The following is a 20,630-nucleotide window of genomic DNA, read 5'->3' as shown; positions in this document are numbered from 1 at the left end:
TTTACAAAGTTGTTTACAATTCCAAAAGGTAATTACAACATCAAAAGTTACAACCCTCCGACCTAAGTAGAGAAAATAGGGTTTAACCCAAGTTCCTTTGAGAAACCTTGGCCGTGGTGGTCAAGCAGCCGCATATGTACACGCCACCACCTAAGCTCTCCAACTCATGGTTGGTCCAGCTTTCTTTTCCCCTTACCTACACCACATAGCACCCACGAGCCAAGGCCCAGGAAGAAAACTCAAACACGCTCACAACTAGTTAATAATATATCATAGAATAATAATAAGCATGGCCACAAGTAATAACCATACTCATGAATGCATTCTATGCAAATAAGTGACTATAATGTCACACAAGGCCCGCAGCCCTAACTATATGACTAATAAGTCATCTTGTGGCCATGCCCTAGGATATGGGACTAATAAGTCACCCTGGAGCCCATTGCCCTATCCTTTGTATAACCAGCCTTAGAGCAGGCCCAGCGTACCTGGCGCTGAATTTTCCATGACCATTGGTTCAGACAAGCGTATAATGCGCTCCTGATTAGGCCTAACCAATACGACCAGTGCTCAGCACGCTATTGTTATCCTTGACTCATAAGTTAATGCTTTTCAACCAGCACTTGACGCTATTGTCGACCTTGACTCATAAGTCAATGCTTTTCTCAATTATATAATGCTAACAGGCATTCATCATATATCAAATATCCATATACAGAGTATTCAACATGCTTAATAAATCATTCACATGCATAATCATAATCATGCACATTTACAGGGACCCATGCCCCAATCAAGACTATATTCGACATTCAGCCAAGCCCTAATAATGTATGTCACGTAGTGGGTGCTATTTTCTTATCTCAGGTCCGAGTGTAATGTAGAATAAGAATGACCCTCGAGAATGATCCTGATCACAAGCCTTTAGCGATAAACTAGTAACAACCAAGTATAGAGTTCCATCAATAACGAGCAAACAAAGGCTTCTGGACCAAGTCCTAGCCTCTGGGACATCAAATTCTACTAAACCGGGTAGTAGGATCGATCCCAAGCCCTAAGGTTTGAGTTCTTGCACTCAAAACCTCCATTGGCCCAAAACTGCCATTTGTGTCGCGATGCACCCAATTAGGGCCGCGGCGCCCCACCATTTAGATCCGCGGCTCTCACAACCAGAGAACCCAGCCCCAAAACACTCAGGACATGGGCCGCAGCGCAGCCTATCAGGCGTCGCGGCGCTACCCAGCTTCAGGAAATCGCCAGACGTCTTAGTTCACGAGGGTCGCGGTGCCCAAGAACAGGGCCGCGACGCGACCCCACAAACTCAGTTTTCTCAGTCCAAAAGTCCTCTAAAAAATTACCCTAAATCCGTACCAAACTCACCATTCAATCACCCAACATCCCTTGAACCTCCCAGGCTACAAAACTCATGGTTCTGATGGATCAACAACTCACCGAATCGTAAAATCCAAAGCAAAAATTAAGAAACTTAAGTAAACAAAAACTCATGAATTCAAAGCATAAATTACCTCCAATTACGTTGTTTCCAGCTAAATCATTCGGTTATCAAGCTTAATCTTCACTAGAATCGATATGACTCTAACCTTGCTTGAATCCGAACCCTAAAATTTGAGTTTCCTTCGAAAATGCTAATGAGCGTCAAGTGAGAGAGACGGAGAGAGAGAGAGAGAGAGAGAGAGAGAGAGAGAGAGAGAGAGAGAGAGAGAGAGAGAGAGAGAGAGAGAGAGAGAGAGAGAGAGAGAGAGAATACTAAACGTTTTTCTATTTATGACAGGTTACTTAGGGCTCAAGTAACCTTAAGTAAATCCCAAGGCTTGGGGTACCAAAAACGCCCCCCGATGGTAAATAATCAAAATCCCCATAATTTCCTTCTGATCTCACTAACTCCCAATATATCCTCAAATATTCATTCCCATTACCCACTATCTCGATAATGTACTAAATACCCAAAATGCCCCTTGACTCACCCCGAGTCAAGTATGAATCCTGTTGTAACTTTCCTGCTAACTGGCTACTTAGGATCGCCTCGTGCCCAGTAACCCACATATATCCACATAATAATGTGGTCTCACACATATATCACATATATGCCAAATATACCCACAACGACCAACTAAGGAAGACATAGTCTCCCACTTGGACCACGTTCCTATGTTTGGGATCAGCATAACTTTTCTGCTTGCTCTGAGAAGCGAGCATCCGAGCTCTGATCTTCTCAATAGCCTCATTGGTCCTTTGATTTGCCTTAGGACCCAATTATTTTCTTTTCTTTTGTCTTATCCCAATGAATGGGAGATCTGCATTTCCTACCGTACATCATCTCATAAGGAGCCACCCCAATGGTCGACTGATAGCTGTTATTGTAGGAAAAATCTATCAAAGGCAAATACTTACTCCATGACCCATCAAAGTCCAGCACACATGCTCGCAGCATGTCATCTAATATCTGTATCATCCTCTCAGATTGTCCATCTGTCTAAGGATGATAGGAAATACTGAACTTCAACTGTGTACCCATAGCCTTCTGCAAACTTCCCCAAAACATGGAAGTAAATATGGGGTCCCGATCTGACATGATCGACCTCGGAGCCCCATGAAGGCGCACTATCTCTTTTACATAGAGATCTGCGTACTGGTCAACTATATAATGTTGGAAAAAGCTTATACATGATCTTTATTTATTTTCATGTATATCTAATATTAAACAAATTAATACAAGATAGCCTAAAACATGTTTCTAAAATTGAATTCAAAGAGAAACAAATAATATAATACTTACAGTATACGCAGCGGAATTAAGAGTCCTTCCTTCAGTTTCTCTAACTCTTGTATCCTTTATGTCGCAGAGTATTATCAAGAAACTGAACCGATCTTCTATTTTCTTCACGATCTTCCAATGTATCCTTAGAACCACCTAGACTAGTGTGGGAAATTCTCAACACATGAGATAGATATAGAGAGAAGAAGAGAAAATAACAAAGAGGTTTAGAAAATGACTTGTGTTTAGAGAGTATCTAAAACTAAAATCTGACTTGTGACTTATCAAAACTTCTCCTTTTGACTTCTCTCTAAGCACTCCTTTTATAGACTCAATTAGGCCATTTAATTTAATTAAAAAATCAATAAAATAATAGCCATTTTGAAGCCCTAGGTCGAAATTATCATGGGCTATAGGCCCGTGAAATTTCTCATTTGATTATAAGCCCATTGGACTTAAAATCAAGGCCTGCATTATTTTCTATTGATTTAATTAATTAAATAATTATTTAAATCCTTTATCAAATTAATTATTTATAATTTGAACCTTGATTTAAATTTATTTATTAATTTAGATACCAATTTATCTTAATTAATAAATCTGCCATAATTTCTCTTTTCTTCTCAAAATTACACAACTCTGTGAAACTATCCAAAATTGACCTGGTCAACTTTGATAATTCTAATTGATAATTAAATCAATTAATTGAGACTATCTAGATGATTTTATCCAAGGTACAATGGGGACCACGGGCCTATGAAATCAAGCTCCAATAAGTTATCATAAATCTAACAAATAAATTTACTAACTTATTAATTCCTCGTGACTCCACTATAGACTCGGAATTGCACTCTTGAATTCATAGAACGCTCTATAACAGATATAGATACGCTATTAATTATCCATTGTTACAACCATAATTGTCACTCAATCCTCTATAGACGGTCTACAATGAGATGAGATTAAAATACTGTTTTACCCCTCACTGTATTTTATCCTTAAAACACTTAGTTCCTTGTAAATGATATTTCAATAAACTAATTTAATTACTGAAATGAGATCTCTATCATTTAACACCTTGAACCAAACTAAAAGGAAACCACCGTTTAACTTCTTTATCAGAAGCTATAGATGTTCTTATCTATGATTAACACTCCCACTCAATTATACTACCGAGTTCCCAAGATGTAAGTATGGGCTAGTCTGTAGGGTAAGCTGGTAACGAACAAGTCAAAGAACTCAAATAATACAATCACTTAGAATACTAACCACTCAGAATTGAGAATGAATTGACCTATGGTCAACTATATGATATGACTAGAATGGATAATAACAGTATGTTTACTTATCTTATCAACTGTCAATATCGGTCCTGTCCGATGTAACAATACATCCGATCTTATCTACTTTGCTAATGTTCTGGAAAGAACATAACACTGTAATGTGTAAGTAGATCATATCGTAGATTGGCAAGTCAGTGTAAATTCGGTGCACTGACTAATCTTAGGACTAACTTATTTTGAACATATAATCATATTTATATTCCGCTGTGATTACGTCACTATAAATAAGATTAGCTATATGCTCGGGATTTAATAGAAGTTTATATTAAACAAATAATCATGAAAATAAAACATGTGAGCAAAGTGATTGACCAAGTCAAAAAATTATTTCTATTCTTTCATTGATAATAAAATGAGATTACAAAGAATTTGGGTTTTAATTAGGGCATAAAACCCCAACATATAATTCGTACTCTTTGGTAAGAAGTGAGTTGATTTGGTGTATCGATCCACGATAACAAACACTGAATCTCGTTGACCTACAGTTTTGGGTAACCCCACCACGAAATCCATCGTGATGTCCTCCCATTTCCACTCTGGGATGTTTAGAGGTTTTAATAGCCCTGCTGGTCTCTGATGCTCAACCTTGACCTATTGACATGTCAAGCACTTAGCCACATATTCGGTCACATCCCTCTTCATCCCAGGCCACCAATATAGCGATCTCACATCTTGCTACATCTTTGTGGTGCCTGGATGCAAAGAGTAAGGGGTAGTATGAGATTCATCTAGAATCTCCCGTCTGATAACAATGTCCATCATAACATAGATCCGACCATTGTATCTCAACAAGCCCATATCTGACACTGTATAGTCCTTAGACACTCCAGCTAGGACGTTCCCTCTGATCTTTGTCAGTTGTGGATCACCTAACTAACCTTTCTTTATCCTTTCTAACAGCGTAGACTGTAGTGTGATATTGGTCAACTGGCCCACCAACAACTCGATACCAGCTCTGGTCATATCCTCTGCCAACTCTTTGGATATCTGTCTCGCACTGTATATCTGTCTCAGGCCCTTCTGGCTGAAGGAATCTGCCACCACGATGGCCTTCCCTGGGTGATACAGGATTTCACAATCATAACCTTCACCAACTCCAGCCAACACCTTTGTCTCATGTTTAGGTATTTCTGTGTGAAAAAGTACTTAAGGCTCTTGTGGTCAGTGTATATCTCACACTTCTCCCCATAAAGGTAATGCCTCCATACCTTCAAGGCAAAGACCACTGCTGCCAACTCTAAATCATGAGTGGCGTACCTCTGTTCATACTCTTTCAACTGATGTGATGCATAGGCAATCACCTTCCCCGACTATAATGCCCCAAAATTCCTAATAAGGTTTAAGACCTTGATTAGGAGGTCGGGAGGGCCATAATTGATTTATTATGTTATTAAATGATTTTATACATGTTTATGTGAGTTATATTATAATATGATGATAAAAGAATGCATATGGGTCCATTTTTAATTATAAGGGCATTTTGGTAATTTGGTCCGTTGAGGGCATAATTGTGTATTTTCATGCATGTGGGTGAATTATGATTAATACCACATTATATGTGGATTTTTGAGCTATTCAGCATGAGACGATCATGGAATGCAAGTTATCGGTCTGGTCATAACGGGGTTAGTTTCGGGGCTCGGGATAAGTCTCGGGGTAATTTGAGGATTAGTTCATTACCGGCAATTAAAGGGTAATGGGATGTGATTTATTAGCATTTGAGAATATTGATAATTGGAAGACGTTAATTATGATTAGCAGGTTTATATAGAAAAGGACAATTTTACCCTTGTGGGGATGTTAAGGAAAGAAATAAGCCTAGGGGCATTTTGGTCTTTTGACCTAAGAGATATATATATATTTATATATATAACCTTAAGAAGCTTTAGGCAGCAGAAAAATAGAGCACCTCCTCCCCTTCAAACCGAACATCATTTCCTCTTCCTTCTCTTTGAATTTTGAAGCTCAAGTTTGGGGATTCTAGTGTAGGAATCAAGGCTTGAGGGTTTAGGCTTGTGTTCAGCCATAGAGGAGGATTCAATTCGGGTTCAAGGTAAGGTTTTTAGTTCATTTTCTAATTCCAAACTCTGTTTTTGATGTTAGTTTGGAAGTTGGGGCTTTGATCATAGGAATGGGAATTTGGTGTGGTTTTTGATGGTTTAAGGCTAGGGTTTTGTTGGTTGTATGTTGGACAAGTTGTGGTAATAGTTGGGAACTTTGATTTGTGTTGTTGGAAGTGTTTTAGTGAGGTTTTGAATTGGGTTCGAAGAGGAAAAACAAGGGTTTTTGGCTGGGTTTCAGGTGAGGCCACAACTCTATTCTAGAGCATTGTGGCCCAAGCTTGATGAAGATGTAGGATGGTGCAGGAAGGCCGTTGGGCCGCGGCATGGGGATGGTAGGGCCGCGGCCCATGTTGGGGTTTGAAGGGTGGCCGCCTCTATTTGGGGGGGCGGGCCGCGGCATGGTGGAGGTAGGGCTGCGACCCTTAGTGGCATTTTTGGCCATAATAGTGTTTTCAGTGTGGGGATCCAAACCTTAGGCCTCGGGATCATTCCTACTACCCAGTTTGGTGGGATTTGATATCCCGGAGGCTAGGTTTTGGTCCGGGAACCTTTTTGATTGATTTTATTGATGGAATCTCATATTTGGTTATGATTAGGTGACCGCTCCAGGATCAAAGGATTGATCGTTCAATTATTATTTCTCGCTCGAACCAGAGGTAAGAAAACTGCACCAAGTATGGGATGCATGTGATGCACGAGAAACATATGATTAGGGCATGCCATGAGTGTTGAATATGAGATTGATCAAAACTTGAGTCTCTGTGTTTGTCCATGATCCTAATTATGCTAGAAATTTTTAAGTAAGCATGTTGAATGCCCTACATTTGGATATTTGACATATGATATATGCATGGTAGCATTTCTTACTTGTGCGTGGCACTGACTAACTAGTCAGAATCGACAATGGTGTCAGATCCGTCTGTGAAGATTTGACTTACTAGTCAAGTTCAACAACAGTTTTGAGCACTGGTCCTATGTTACTGACGTAAAAGTCAGGAGCGACATAAGCATCATGAACGCAGAGCTGATAAAAGATTAGATCTAATCGACATCTTCATTGAATGACTCATTATGAGCATTAATGCCAGACCGACCCTAAGTTCGATGAAAACTAAAAGTGCTTGTCTAGTCTATGACTAGTTACTCAGAGTCGGGGTCAGAAGGTTCAGGTTATCATATCGGCACATGGATAAGGGTGTAGATCCCATGTTGGTGACTTGCTTATCAGTCACATGGCTAAGGGTGCTGATCCTATGTTGATGACTTGCTTATCAGTCATATGGCTAAGGGTGCTGATCCCATGTTAGTGACTTGCTTATCAGTCACATGGTTAAGGGTGTCGATCCCATGTTAGTGACTTGCTCTTCAGTCACTCATTTAATTAGGGCTATAAGCCCCCGCATGGTTATCAGAACCACCAGTGTTAAATCACTCATCTGAATAGGATTGACTTGATAGTCATCCATTCAGGAGGACAGAATTCCTTATCCTGGATACCCCATCATTATTTGAACTTATTTGCATGCGTGATAAAGGCTATTATTGCTAGGCATGCACTTTATGATTTGATGACATGTTATTACTATTCATGAGCATATTGAGTTTTCTTGCTGGGCTTCGACTCACGGGTGCTATGTGGTGCAGGTAAAGGCGAAAGAAAGCTGGACCATCCTTGAGTTGGAGAGCTTAGGTGACGATGTTATGCAGGTTCTCGACCCCCACGGCCGAGGGTTGAAAGATGAACTAGGGTTAAACCCTGTTTTGCCGCTTAGATCGGTTGATTGTACATATTTTCTTGTAATTAACCTTTAAATTATATTTTTGGGATCCCAATGTATACAGTAAACGTTTTACTGAAACTTTATATCTTAACCAAAAAATTTAATCCCTAAACTGCTAATCATACTTAGTTACACGATTATGGCCAAATGACTCGATTAACGAGTTTAGCACTGTTAAAAAGGCACACCGTAATGGTCCCTGGAGTTTAGGGCGTTACACCAGCTGCATAAGAGCACAACCCAAACCCTGATGTGAGGCATCACAGTATATCACAAAATTCTCCTGATCTGTCGGAAGATTCAGAACTGGAGCTGTAATCAATCGCTGCTTCAGTTCCTGGAAGTTATTCTCACTCTTATCTGACCACACAACTTCTAATTCTTCCATGTCAGTTCAGTCAACGAAGTAGCAATCCTTGAGAACACTTCCACAAAACGCTTGTAATAACCTGCCAATATAAGGAAGCTCATGATCTCTGAGGCATTCCTTGGCCTTGGCTAATCCTTGACTGCCTCAATCTTGGCTGGGTCCACCTTGATCCCATCTTTACAGACAATATGACCAAGGAAAGTTGCCTGAGGTAACCAAAACTCACATTTATTGAACTTTGCAAACAGTCTATGTTCCCCAAGTCTCCTTAAAACCAACATGAGATGCTGCTCATGTTCTAAATCTGACTGAGAATAAACCAGAATATCTTCGATAAAGACGATCACAAACTGGTCTAGATAATCTTTGAGCACCTTGTTCATCAGATCCATAAAAGCAGTTGGGGCATTAGTCAACCCAAAGGACATGACTAAGAACTCATAATGCCCATATCTGGTACGAAAGGAAGTCTTCGGTATATATCTCTCCTTGATCCTCAGCTGATGATAACCAGATCGAAGATCTATCATTAAGAATACCATCTTACCCTGCAATTGATCAAATAGATCATCTATCCTTGGCAGAGGATACTTGTTCTTGATCGTTAACTTGTTCAGTTCTCTGTAGTCAATACACATTCTTAGAGAACCATCTTTCTTTTTTACAAACAGGACTGGTGCACCCCATGGTGAGAAACTGGGTCTAATAAAACCAAGTCTAACAACTCCTGCAGTTGTACCTTTAATTCCTTTAACTCTGCTGGGGCCATTCTGTAAGGTGCCCTAGACACTGGCTCCATCCTTGGTGCCAGTTCAATAACAAATTCAGTCTCTCTGTATGGCGGCAACCTTGGTAAATCCTCTGGAAACACATCCAGAAACTCACAGACTAATCTAGTCTCCTCTAGTTCCACTGGCACGGCCTGAGTGGTATCTACCACATTGGCTAAGAATCTTATGCAACCACCTTGCAATAAATCTCTAGCCCTCAATACAGATATCATAGGTACACCGAGTCCATGCACAGTTCCAACAAATACTCCTCACCTTCAGGCTTAAAGGTTACCATTTTCCTTCTGCAATCTATGGTTGCCCCATACTTCACTAACCAGTCCATACCTAGAATCATGTCAAAGTCGGTCATAACCTACTTTATCAAATCAACTGACAATGCTCTGTCCTCCATTGTCACTGACAATGATCTGAACCATCTCCTGGATACTATGAACTCCCCAGTGGGCAATAAGGTCTCGAACCCCACAGCATAATAAACACATGGTCTACACAATCTATCAATAATTCTACTAGCAACAAAAGAATGTGTAGAACCGGAATCAATCAAAACAGTATAAGGGGTTCCAGCACTAAAAAGTTGACCTGTGACTACTGAGGGACAAGCCTCAGCTTCTGCCTGTGTCAACGCGAAAACTCGAGCTAGGGTCGAGCTGTCTGCCTTTCTTGCCTTCGGGCAATATTTCTTTAAGTGTCCCATTACTCTGCACAAAAAGCAGGCCTTTGCTCGACACTCCCTTATATGGAACTTCCTACATCTGGCACATTATGGAAAAATCCTCCAGCCCTCACTGTTGCCCTGGCGGCCTATCTGGACACCATGTGGTCTCCTGTCAGAGCCTAGAGTTGGAAAGGCCTTGTGACAGTCAGAATCCCGTTATCCGTAGGGGGAAAGACCAAGTAAAAAGCTGTGCAATCCCACACCATCTGGGGAAGGTCAAGTGTGATGATTCTAAGACTGTGTAGGTATGGGAATACACAGTTGAAGAAGGCTTAAATGGATTGATGGGTACTACCTATGCCAAGAAGATGCATCTTCTTTTCGGTGGCCCATCACTTGAGAACTCCAAAGTTAAGCGTGCTCGACCTGGAGTAGTCTCAAGATGGGTGACCTCCTGAGAAGTTTTCCCAGGAAGCGTGCGAGTGAGGACAAAGCCGCTGGAAAGACTCATGTTGGTCAGTAGGGCCAGTCATCATTCCAGGAAGCAGCCATAGTGACGTGGGGTGTTACAGGCCTCATGAGCCTTCCTTTTCTGATCACTGGGGCCCCCGCCCCTACCTGAACTCATAAATTGAGGTCTCGCCCTCCTAGTATCTCTCATGGTTGCATTCTCGTGCCATATCTTATTCTCTGCACCCTTAGCAGTAAGGGCCTTCTCCACCACTTGTGCATAAGTAGTCACTCCTGGCATAGTGGTGATATGAACATCCCGGGCTATCATAGGCTATAGCTCCTGGAGAAATCTTTCTTTCCTTGTCCCGTCAGTGGGCACCAAGTCTACAACGAACTTGGCTAATCTATCAAACCTCAGTGCATACTCTGTCACTGACATATTTCCCTGAAGCAGTTTACTGAACTCTTTAGCTTTTGGAGCCCTGATGGCATCATTGCAATACTTTTCATTAAACAGAGTTTAAAACTCTACCTAATCCAGGGCATTAACATTTCAAGTCTAGGATATCACCTCCCACCAAATTCGGGCATCCTCCCGAAACATATATGTGGCACAGACCACCCTCTCATTACTAACCACCCTCATAAAGTCTAGAATGGTGGTAACCATACTCATCCACTGTTAGGCCTTAGCCGGATCTGCACTGCCCTAAAAAGCTGGAGGGTGTTGATCTTGAACCTTTCATAAAGAGGTTCCCATCTACTCCCAGCCTCTGGCAACTGCTCAACTATTGGCACCATCATAGGTGGTGCTTCTTGCAAAATGTTCCCTGCAAGAACCTATTGTTGCCTCAAGAGGCATATTTCTTCTTCCTTCCTAAATAACCTGGTTTGCAAATCAGCAAGCACCTTCTGCCAGTTCTTAGGAGCTGGCAGAAGGGTCTGACCTTGATTATCATTATTCTGACCTTGTCTGTCATTCTGGCCCTGATCTTCCTGGTCAGCTGATGATTCAATCTACCATGGAAGCATACTTCCAAGCTTATACCTTGCTGCAATAATCAATTCGGCCAGTTAGGTAGTGGTAACTAACCTCTTTCCACCTCACGGTCCAAGACCAAGCATATAATCATTCACATTCAAAAATCATGCTAATAAGCATGTCGATTCATATTCATATCCAAGCATGGTGCTAATAAGCACATTCAGATATTAAAACCATAAACAATATTTTGGTGTAATTTTTCTTTTAATATGTTTATGTCACTTTTTATAAATAATATTGGTTATTTATTTAAAATTTATATGACAATTATAAAAACTTAATAAAAATAATTAATAAATTTTCTAAATAAAATTAAGCAAACGTGTATTCTATGTTAATTGCACCTAGTACACATATAATTGTGTATGTATTATAATTAGTTGTTGTAGCTAAGATTCTAACTATAATGATTGTGGTATAATAATCTAGTCATGGTACAAATTTTTGTACCCTAAAAATTAGCACGAGTTTAATCACTCAGCTAGAGATATAATTGGCAGATGAATATATAGAAAAGCACACAAGTAGAACATCTAGCTAATGATGATATGAACAACTCGAGTTAGGACTTGGCAATACGACATTCAGGTAATTATCAGGCCGCATCTTAGGATGATGGTCTAGTTCGAGACATATAGTGGCCATATCTCTCTTAGGGCGCTCTAAAGTTAATCCGAACTAAGGTTCAGATAATCTTCGATCACCAGCTTGATGAAGATGTTCAGCCCGTGGAAACCTGGTCAGGATGCATACTGAAGGATCCGAAGAGACTTGGAGGCTATTTATAGGCTCATTAATGCCCAAGATGTATTGCAAATTTATCATTTATTATTCGAGATAGCAGAAGTATATTATGTTATGCAATCATATCCCAATGTAAATGGTATTATCTGTATTAAATGTATACCATATTCTGTTATGCAATCATATCCCAATGTAAATGGTGTAATCTGTATTAAATGTATACCATATTTATGCACACGGTTACCCAAACATATCCAGAAAATTCCAATTTAAATATCAGGGATAATGGACAGGAAAAGGGACAGTCTTTTTGTATTACTGAAACTCTGTAGAAATTATGAGAGAAGAGCAATAGTATTATCTCGTGGACTAGGTAGATTTTAACTATTGAATCACGTAAAATTGTGTGTGTACGAAAGGGTTCTTATAAGTTCATTACGGTTTGCAAATAAACACTAATATTCTTATTAGATTTCTAAATCTACGGTTGGCGAAAAGTCGTGTCAACAGTTTGGTGCTTTCATTGAGAGAAAATTAGTGCTTTACAAGTTTCATTCGACGTTCATCATGGCGGTTACTCGATCGATGTATGACAACGAAATGGAACAACCTGGTGGGCATGAGGTGCATCATGCAGCCGTTCCCACTGAAAAGGGCCCATATGTTCAACAACGTCTTGGGAAGCAACTGGTGGGCCAAGACAACGCTGGGAGTTCAGCGTCACTCCCACCAAATCCTAATCCAGGATATCTAACAACTATCGAGATGGAGAATGCCCAATTAAGGAGCCATCTCGCTAGGGCAAACAAATAGATTGAAGAAGTCCTGGCTCGGTTACCCCCTCTTGCAACCGACGCTAATGTCGAAAAGAGGCAAAGTTGGTCCCATAAGTCCCACAGGAATAACCGGTCCAAACCCAGTCGTTCTATTAGGACCGCCACTCCAAGCTCTGTACCTTCAGAGTGAAATCACTGAAGTGCTCACCCCACTAGTCATCACAGGAACCATCACCGGCATGCCAGTCAGTCAGTCAGAACTGCGACCCCTAGCTCCATGCCTTCCACACAAATTCCCAGGAATGCCCATAACAACCCACCAGGGCGAGCCGGGACAAGTTCATGGAGACAAAATGCCTCAGTGAATCCTCCTGTGCCGTAATCAGAACCCTAGTCACAGAGATCTTGGGACATTGGGGTAGAATCAAGGTGGGTTAATTTAGTTCATCCTGATGGAACGAGGATAGCCTCACCAATAAGACATCTGCCATCGTTGGTTAGACATCCTACACCACCACACCCACAAAGAAATGCTCCACCTCGTGGAAATAGTAGGAGAAATCCTCCCACGTCAGTAGACAATTACGTCCCACGGGAACGTGTCGACAATCCATGTCATCGATCTCAGGCGCAGGCTGTAAGGTTTGCAAATGGAAGTTACTAGGTGGGGAGCTAGCGTGGAGGCAGGTCTGAGAGAGACCTAAGGAATCATCTTAGTTCAGCACAAAGTCCTCATTTCGATGCACATCCTGATCTACGTGATCATCTAAATTCACAAAGGAGGTATCCAGCTCGCAATGATAATATGAGTTATACTCAACACAAGGGAGGTCCGTCTATTGTACGCGACAATGGGAATGTCCCACCTAACCAAGCTCGAATTTGGAGGGACAACAACCCATCAAACGCATACAATATGATGGGAGCTGGTGAACAACTCCCAGCAAATCTAGAGACCAAAGACCCAACCCTCAAGCAACTGGCCTTCATGGAGGAGCAGATGAAGAAGCTCTTATCTAGAAAAAGGGATTGATGATTATGACTCCGATGAGGAGTTCGAACCTTTCGCCCCAAACATCGCAGCAGCTGCATATCCTATTATCTTCAGGATGCCGAACATGACAACATTTGATGGAAACACAGATCCATCCAACCACCTTGGGATGTTCAATACGTTGATGATGGCCCACAATGACAGGTTCGACCTAAGGCATATTTTGTTCCCCACGACTCTGATCGGACCTGCCAGAGAGTGGTTCAAGAAGTACAAAAAATATTCGATAAGCTCTTGGAAGAAGCTGTCTTCCGAGTTCAAGAAAGTGTTCCGAACTTCAAAGGCAACTCGCGTAGAGGCCAACTCATTGGCCAACATATAACAACAACCTGGTGAGTCCTTGAAAGCATATCTGAGCATATTTGCCAACATTGCAGCACGAGCTAGAGAAACTGATGATAGCTCCAAGCTCATGGCTATGAGAACAGGAATCCTGGTGGGAGGCGATCTTTGGCAGGATCTCCAGCAAAAAGGGGTTAAAAGTGTAGATGAGTTCTTGGCCCAAGCTTAGGAGTGGATAAACTTGGAAGAGGCGCGATCTGTTATTGCAGGAACTAGCAAGGCCCCTATCCAACCCGTTGGAGCGGTGGCAGGTGTTGCAGCTATGGCTCAACTTGTTACCCAAAATAACCAAGCGAGAAACAATAAGAGGAAAGAGAATGGTGAGGGCGACCAGAACGACACAAAGAAGAACAAGTCCGGGTAAAAATTCAAGCCTTTTTATGCCACCTACACTGACCTAACGGATACACGGGAAGATATCTTCCTGTCAAACTCTAATCTCCTTTCGTGGAAGAAACAAGAACCATTAAGGCATCAATGGGCGAAGAGAGATCCTTCAAAGTTTTGTTGATACCATAATGACATCGGTCATAATATCGATGATTGTCGACAACTGAAAGATGAGATTGAGACTCTCATTCAGGCTGGACCGTTAGCCCAGTACGCCCGAAATTGAGTTACTCCAAATCAATCTGTCGGTCAGAATTCTCGTCCAGCTCCAAAACTAAGGTTCGGATAATCTTCGATCACCAAGTCAATGAATATGTCCAGCCTGTGGAAATCTGGTCAAGACACATACTGAAGGATCCCGAGAGACTTGGAGGCTCTTTATACGCTCATTAATGCCCAGGTTGTATTGCATATTTATCATTTATTATCCAAGATAGCAGGAGTATATTATGTTATGCAATCATATCCCAATGTAAATGGTATTATCTATATTAAATGTATACCATATTTATGCACACGGTTATCGAACCTGTCCAGGAAATTCCACTATAAATATCAGGGATAATGGACAAGAAAAGGGACAGTCTTTTTGTATTACTGAAACTCTGCAGATATTGTGAGAGAAGAGCAATAATATTGTCTCGTGGACTAGGTGGATTTTAACCACTGAACCACGTAAAATTGTGTGTGTACGAAAGGGTTCTTCTAAGTTCATTACAGTTTGCAAATAAGCACTAATGTTCTTATTAGATTTCTAAATCTATTGTTGACGAAAAACCACGTCAACACAAATATGTAAAACTTAAGTTATGCAAAACTCTCACTTTCTATGTCTTTAATTATTTCTCCATTTATTTTATCTCAAAATATGAAATTAATGTGTATGATAAATTATAATTTAAAAATTGTTATCCCCAAAATTTCGTTCAATGACGTGGCAATCAAAAGTGACAAGTAGCAATGCATGGTAGTGAATTACACATTAATAGTCAATAAGTGTTTTGACCAAGGAGGGCAAAGGTTGGAAATTAATCTTTGGAGTTGTGATATTACTGGTCACGAAATTGATTTATCTGGTCAAGAAGTAATTTGACCGACCAGGTAAGGTTTCTGTCCGACCAGTAAGATTCTTGACCAACTAGTAAAATATTATGTCCGACCAGTCACTTTAGAAAATAGTGTTATCCAACCAGTAATATGTCTTGGCCGACTAGTAAAGTGTTTTAGCCGACCAGTCACTTTGGGAATCAGGTTTATCCGGCTAGTCAACTTATGAAGATGTTTTGCCTAACCAGAAGAGTGATATAGCTGACCAGTCTCACTTCAGGGAGTGGAGTTGGCCGACCGGACAGATCAGAAATTCAGCCCAGTGACTCTTCAACAAAGTTTCAGTAACGATTTCAATTAGAATCATCCGTAGCTACAGCGAGAAATTACTTAGTGTTCGATTTCAGTTAGAACAACCCAATTATCTCGATTATTGGGGGATTTTGATTGTACGATCCATGAGTCTATAAATAAAGAGCTCATGGTGTCATTGAGAGGGGTCTGATTCTGATTTTTCTGGCTAAGTTTTTGGGAACTCGGGTATTCTTGGGGTATTGTTCTAAGAGAAAATTGATATTATTGAGAGAGAAATTCTGTACTTTTTCACATACATTTAAGAAATTCAGTTGACACTGGTTCATCTGATCTTAAGTGTAGGTTCTATATATCACAACTCTAAGTGGATTAGGCTATTACTAATAAATTGGGGCTGAACCACTATAAAATTATTAGTGTCGTATTTTTTCTTGAAGACTTATTGTAGTTTTGACGTCTATTCGTCGTTGGCCAAAATAGTGGTCAACAAAAATACTATGAGATGTAAAAATAATATTATAGTGTATAATAAACTCTATTAATGTGGTTTGTTAAATTACAAAAATAAAAAATATTTAAAATATCCAATGAATGTAAAATTATAAAAATATTTTTAGAACAAAATAAAAAAAAATTAAGATTTAAGTATTGTTTATGTTATATCATATTAATTTATTTTAAATATTTAATTTTGGATTAATATATAATTAATATATTTATTACTGAGTTTTTTTCAAAAAGTTAAACAGCTTTTTAATCATTTACCAACCACATTTATTGATTAACATTTTTCTAGTTAAGTTTTTTTTACTGTTTACCAAACATTTTTATTGACTTTTTCATAAAATTGCTTTTAGATTTTCTAAAAGTTGTACGGAGCTGTCAATGTATGTTGTTGAGTACCATATCATTGTTCTTAGTGATAACATTCCCCAGACAAATTTGGCTCTTGAGCAGACTTATGTAAGACTGATTAAATCCAACCTCAGCTTCTATCTCGTTCATTGTATCTAAAATGGTCACATCCTCTCTTTCATTTTTATAGATAAAAATTCACCTTCTTGCACTCATTATACTGAGTTGAGTTAATATCCTAACAGATCGTTCTTTCTAGGATCATTTGTGACCAATCGCCTTTGGAAACGAATTAATAATCTCTTACTGAGCATCAACCATTCTAAATAGCTAAAAACCATGGCAACAAAGGTGGATAGTGCATTAGAACCTTCATCCATATAAATATATATATATATTTATATATATATATATTTATACTTCATTGTATGACAAACCAATGAAATTGCTGGCTAGTTCAAACTAAGTCCCTAAACTAGACAGCCTACAAAACCACGTATTTTATGTTGTAATTGCTACTGGTTTCATCAAAGTTTAAAACATTAGATGTTGATCTCCATTCTCAATTTTTAGTTACAACAACCGAGCCATGACAAATATTTTCACCAAATCAACCGCCAACTTCCACAGGCAATCAAAACACAACTCAATAGTCATCATCCCGACCATCCTGATATGATTCCTCATATGAATCGTAAGAAGTTGATTCTCCATAAGAGTCGTACAAAGTTGATTCCCCATAAGGCCTACGCGATTTTGTTTCTGAGTCATCTCTAAGTAAGCGCCGATACTTTTCAGGACTATCCCACCAGGTTGGGGTGTTGATGATTTCCCTTTCCAACCAATACTTATCATATACTTTTTTCTCAGTTAGCTTCCTGAAGAACCTTCTCCATTTGTTCAGGACTCGCTTCAAACGAATACTCTCAGTTCCTTTAAAGATGTACTTGATGTAGTCCTTTGCCAGCTTGATCAACTCCTCACCATTGATGATGTAAATGTACTGCAGTAAATCCATATACAAACAAATATTAATAGATACAAATGAGATACCGCTAGAAATCAATAACAATCTTGATCCTGGAAGTTGTCTAATACTGAAAAAATTGTGGTGTTACAATACGAAGAAATTAAAGAATAGCAGAGCAAAAGCTGGTAGTTTTACTATAAGGATACTTTTAATCAAATTAGTGAGAAGAGATGAGATGGGCCCGCCTCTCAAAAATAGATGATAGTCTTTCATTCATTCCCTTTGAAAATAGACAATACCCCTTCAAGCCAACAATAATGTGGTGAAACATATAGGGATATTGACGAACATTGAAAGTTCAAAATTAGTGTTATCTAATAAGAACAGTTTTTTACTAAATAGATATAAGCCCTTGAGTCATCTGTGACGTAGCATCTTCAAATTGTACGCCTTCTTTAGAATTTCCATTTTCTAATATTTCTTAAAATTACATCCTTAAAGTTTGGAAATGCTATTTTGGGAAAATAACAAAATGTGATCAACAAATGTATGGAACTCCTCAATGCAATAATCTAGATGATGAATTTTCCAGAAGTAGAAATTATGTTGCACCAACGATAAGGAAAGATGCTTACCAGAAAAATGAAGCCAAGCGTTGCCAAAACAACTTGCAGAGTTTCATCCAAGATTCCAAAAAAACCTTCATCCTCTGAACCACCAGAGAAATCTGGACCACCACCACCTCCACCACCACCAGGTGGGGGCATACCACCACCGTCTCTATCTTGATAGAACTCCTTTTTCTCAATCTGTTTCCGTAACACATCCTCTATAGAATTTCCTTTGGTAAAATTTCCCACCACTTTTTCAAAAGCTTTCCATGGAGGAGAACCCTGTATCAATTTACCAAGTCCAATCAGATGGTCTGCAGTTTTTAACTTTCTTCTTCACAAAAATGCAGTTGGAATAATAAAGGATGGCATTTCATACTCACCATTATTCTACATTGCTTTGAAAACATCCCTTATAGACTCAGAGCAGCATAATAGCAAGTAAAAATCATTACAAATAGAATTGAAGACGCCAACTTCAATGAAATCAGAAGCCTTTCCAAACTATTATATTTAGACTAATTAAAAAGAACCCAAGAAAGAACTTAAACAAGCAACGAAGAATTTCTTCTTAACACATAAAACTCAAAAGCTTTAAAGACCCATAAACAAATTCAACTGGAAGATGAACAAAAGAAAAACAGCCCCGGTAGCATATATACCTCATTGTCACCTCCAGCTCCAGTGTTTGATAAGCAGACAGGTACAGAACGACGGGGCTTCAAGAGAGGCGTGCAATTTAAGCCACGTGGGGCAGCAGAGGAGCTTAGCTTCAATGAATTCCAGGGAAATTGCACACCATGGAAACGTAAATGATTGGGCGTTAAGACTCGGACATGAGATGCAGAGAAACCCACAAGATAAAACGTGGGCCTCTGGAAGACATTAATTTGAGCCGAGTTCATCTTCACTCAACAACATTAATCTCCAACAATCCTAACATGTTAACCATTATCTAATATCAAATTATTTCAACCCAAACAAAATAAAATCATAATTTGGAAGACAACATATTTCGTTTCATTTCACTTTTGTGAAGATTATTGAAAACCTTATCTGTAGTAAATTAGTCAATCCTTGGAAAACATCCCGACGGAGTTTCACACTGGATGTATTTGAATTTCTTTTAACATATATAAAAACTCAGATTTTCAAGAAAAAGAACCTGTTACAGACACTAATGAAATCCCAAAACTGAACCCCTCCAGAGACCAGAGCTATAGTTTATATATATACACACACACAGATATATATATATATATATATATACATACATACATTGTATTTAAATGAAGCTATTGAACAGTAAAGAGCAAGAAATACCTCGTTTGAGGTTGAGGGAGGCAGGAGAAGCGAAGTCGAAGAGGTGAGCGGCGAGTGGGGCAGAGGCTCGGCGAAGGGGAGCACTTGAAGCTGGTGAATTGCGGCGTCGGCAACAGATAGCTTCTTTACTTGCCGGACGACAAAGACAGACAGACAAAGAGGGGTTCAGTCTGAGATTGGAACTTTGGAGCGGTTCGGGGCAGAGGGAGAGGTTTATTTTTTTTTTTGTAAGGATAGAGGGATAGTTAGGTTGCGGGATTATTTGTGTATATGCCATCTTGGGTTATTTTTATATTCCATAGTTTTTTTTAATAAAATATGGGTAATTTGATTTTTAATGCAACAAGTCACACTCCGTTTGAAAAATACCATCTCCCTATAAGTCTCTCGTTTTGGTCCTACTAATGTCGTTACTACCCAAAATACCCCTGGCATAATTTTCTCAAACTCTCCGTATTCTCTCCCAAAATACCCGAACCAAGCAAACTTTGAAATCGATAGGCCTCGATTGAATCCGTAGAACCCAACCTTCATTGTCTTCCACGAACACGAACAAGGGCTCCCAAAGGTCAGACTTGACGATCGGAGAAGGGGAAGGAGAAAACGTCGAGCAAGGCAACCAAATTTTTAGGAAACAACCTCAAAGAAAGCGAAGGTGAGGGATTTCGTTTTTAATCTGCAATATGGGTATGTGCCTGGTTTTTTTTGTTGATTTTTGTTCATAGGATAGATCGGGGCTGGCAATGAAGAAATCTGGGTTTTTTTCGATATTTTCATGAAACTCGATAGAAATCGATAGGAATCGATAAGACTCGATAGTATAGGATGAGGAATGGATTAGACTGTGCTCGATAGGACTCGATGATACAAGGCTTTGGGAATTTTTAGAACCTACATCGATAGGAATCGATAGGACTCAA

At 39.6% G+C, this 20,630-nt stretch overlaps 1 protein-coding gene across 2 annotated transcripts; it reads right to left on the bottom strand.

Annotated features, from left to right (window-relative positions):
• Positions 1 to 17,146: 17,146 nt before the first annotated feature.
• LOC133788818 (uncharacterized) lies at positions 17,147 to 19,933 on the bottom strand. Of its 2 annotated transcripts, none has more exons than XM_062226421.1 (4): positions 19,711 to 19,933; positions 19,050 to 19,342; positions 18,412 to 18,669; positions 17,147 to 17,809 (listed from the first exon to the last, which is right to left on the bottom strand). In XM_062226421.1, the coding sequence occupies exons 2-4, from the start codon at positions 19,290 to 19,292 to the stop codon at positions 17,453 to 17,455; spliced, it is 858 nt and encodes a 285-aa protein (XP_062082405.1). In that variant the 5' UTR covers positions 19,293 to 19,342; positions 19,711 to 19,933; the 3' UTR covers positions 17,147 to 17,452. The 2 variants fall into 2 exon arrangements, with proteins under 2 accessions (XP_062082405.1, XP_062082404.1); XM_062226420.1 differs by having other exon boundaries at positions 19,050 to 19,323; positions 19,711 to 19,931.
• Between the last annotated feature and the right edge of the window lie 697 nt (positions 19,934 to 20,630).

This window comes from Humulus lupulus, chromosome 7 (genome assembly GCF_963169125.1).
Source record: "Humulus lupulus chromosome 7, drHumLupu1.1, whole genome shotgun sequence".
In the NCBI taxonomy this organism is placed as follows: Eukaryota; Viridiplantae; Streptophyta; class Magnoliopsida; order Rosales; family Cannabaceae; genus Humulus; species Humulus lupulus.
Note: the sequence above shows the minus strand (reverse complement) of the source record. Positions and strands in the feature narration are given on the sequence as shown.

Bases quoted from the DNA above. Each gene is read 5' to 3' on its own strand.
- LOC133788818 (XM_062226421.1), bottom strand. From the start codon at position 19,292: ATGAACTCGGCTCAAATTAATGTCTTCCAGAGGCCCACGTTTTATCTT. The intron at 18,670-19,049 runs GTATATATGCTA...AAATTGATACAG, and splicing joins GAGCTGGAGGTGACAATGAG to GGTTCTCCTCCATGGAAAGC. The intron at 17,810-18,411 runs GTAAGCATCTTT...GATTTACTGCAG, and splicing joins CGCTTGGCTTCATTTTTCTG to TACATTTACATCATCAATGG.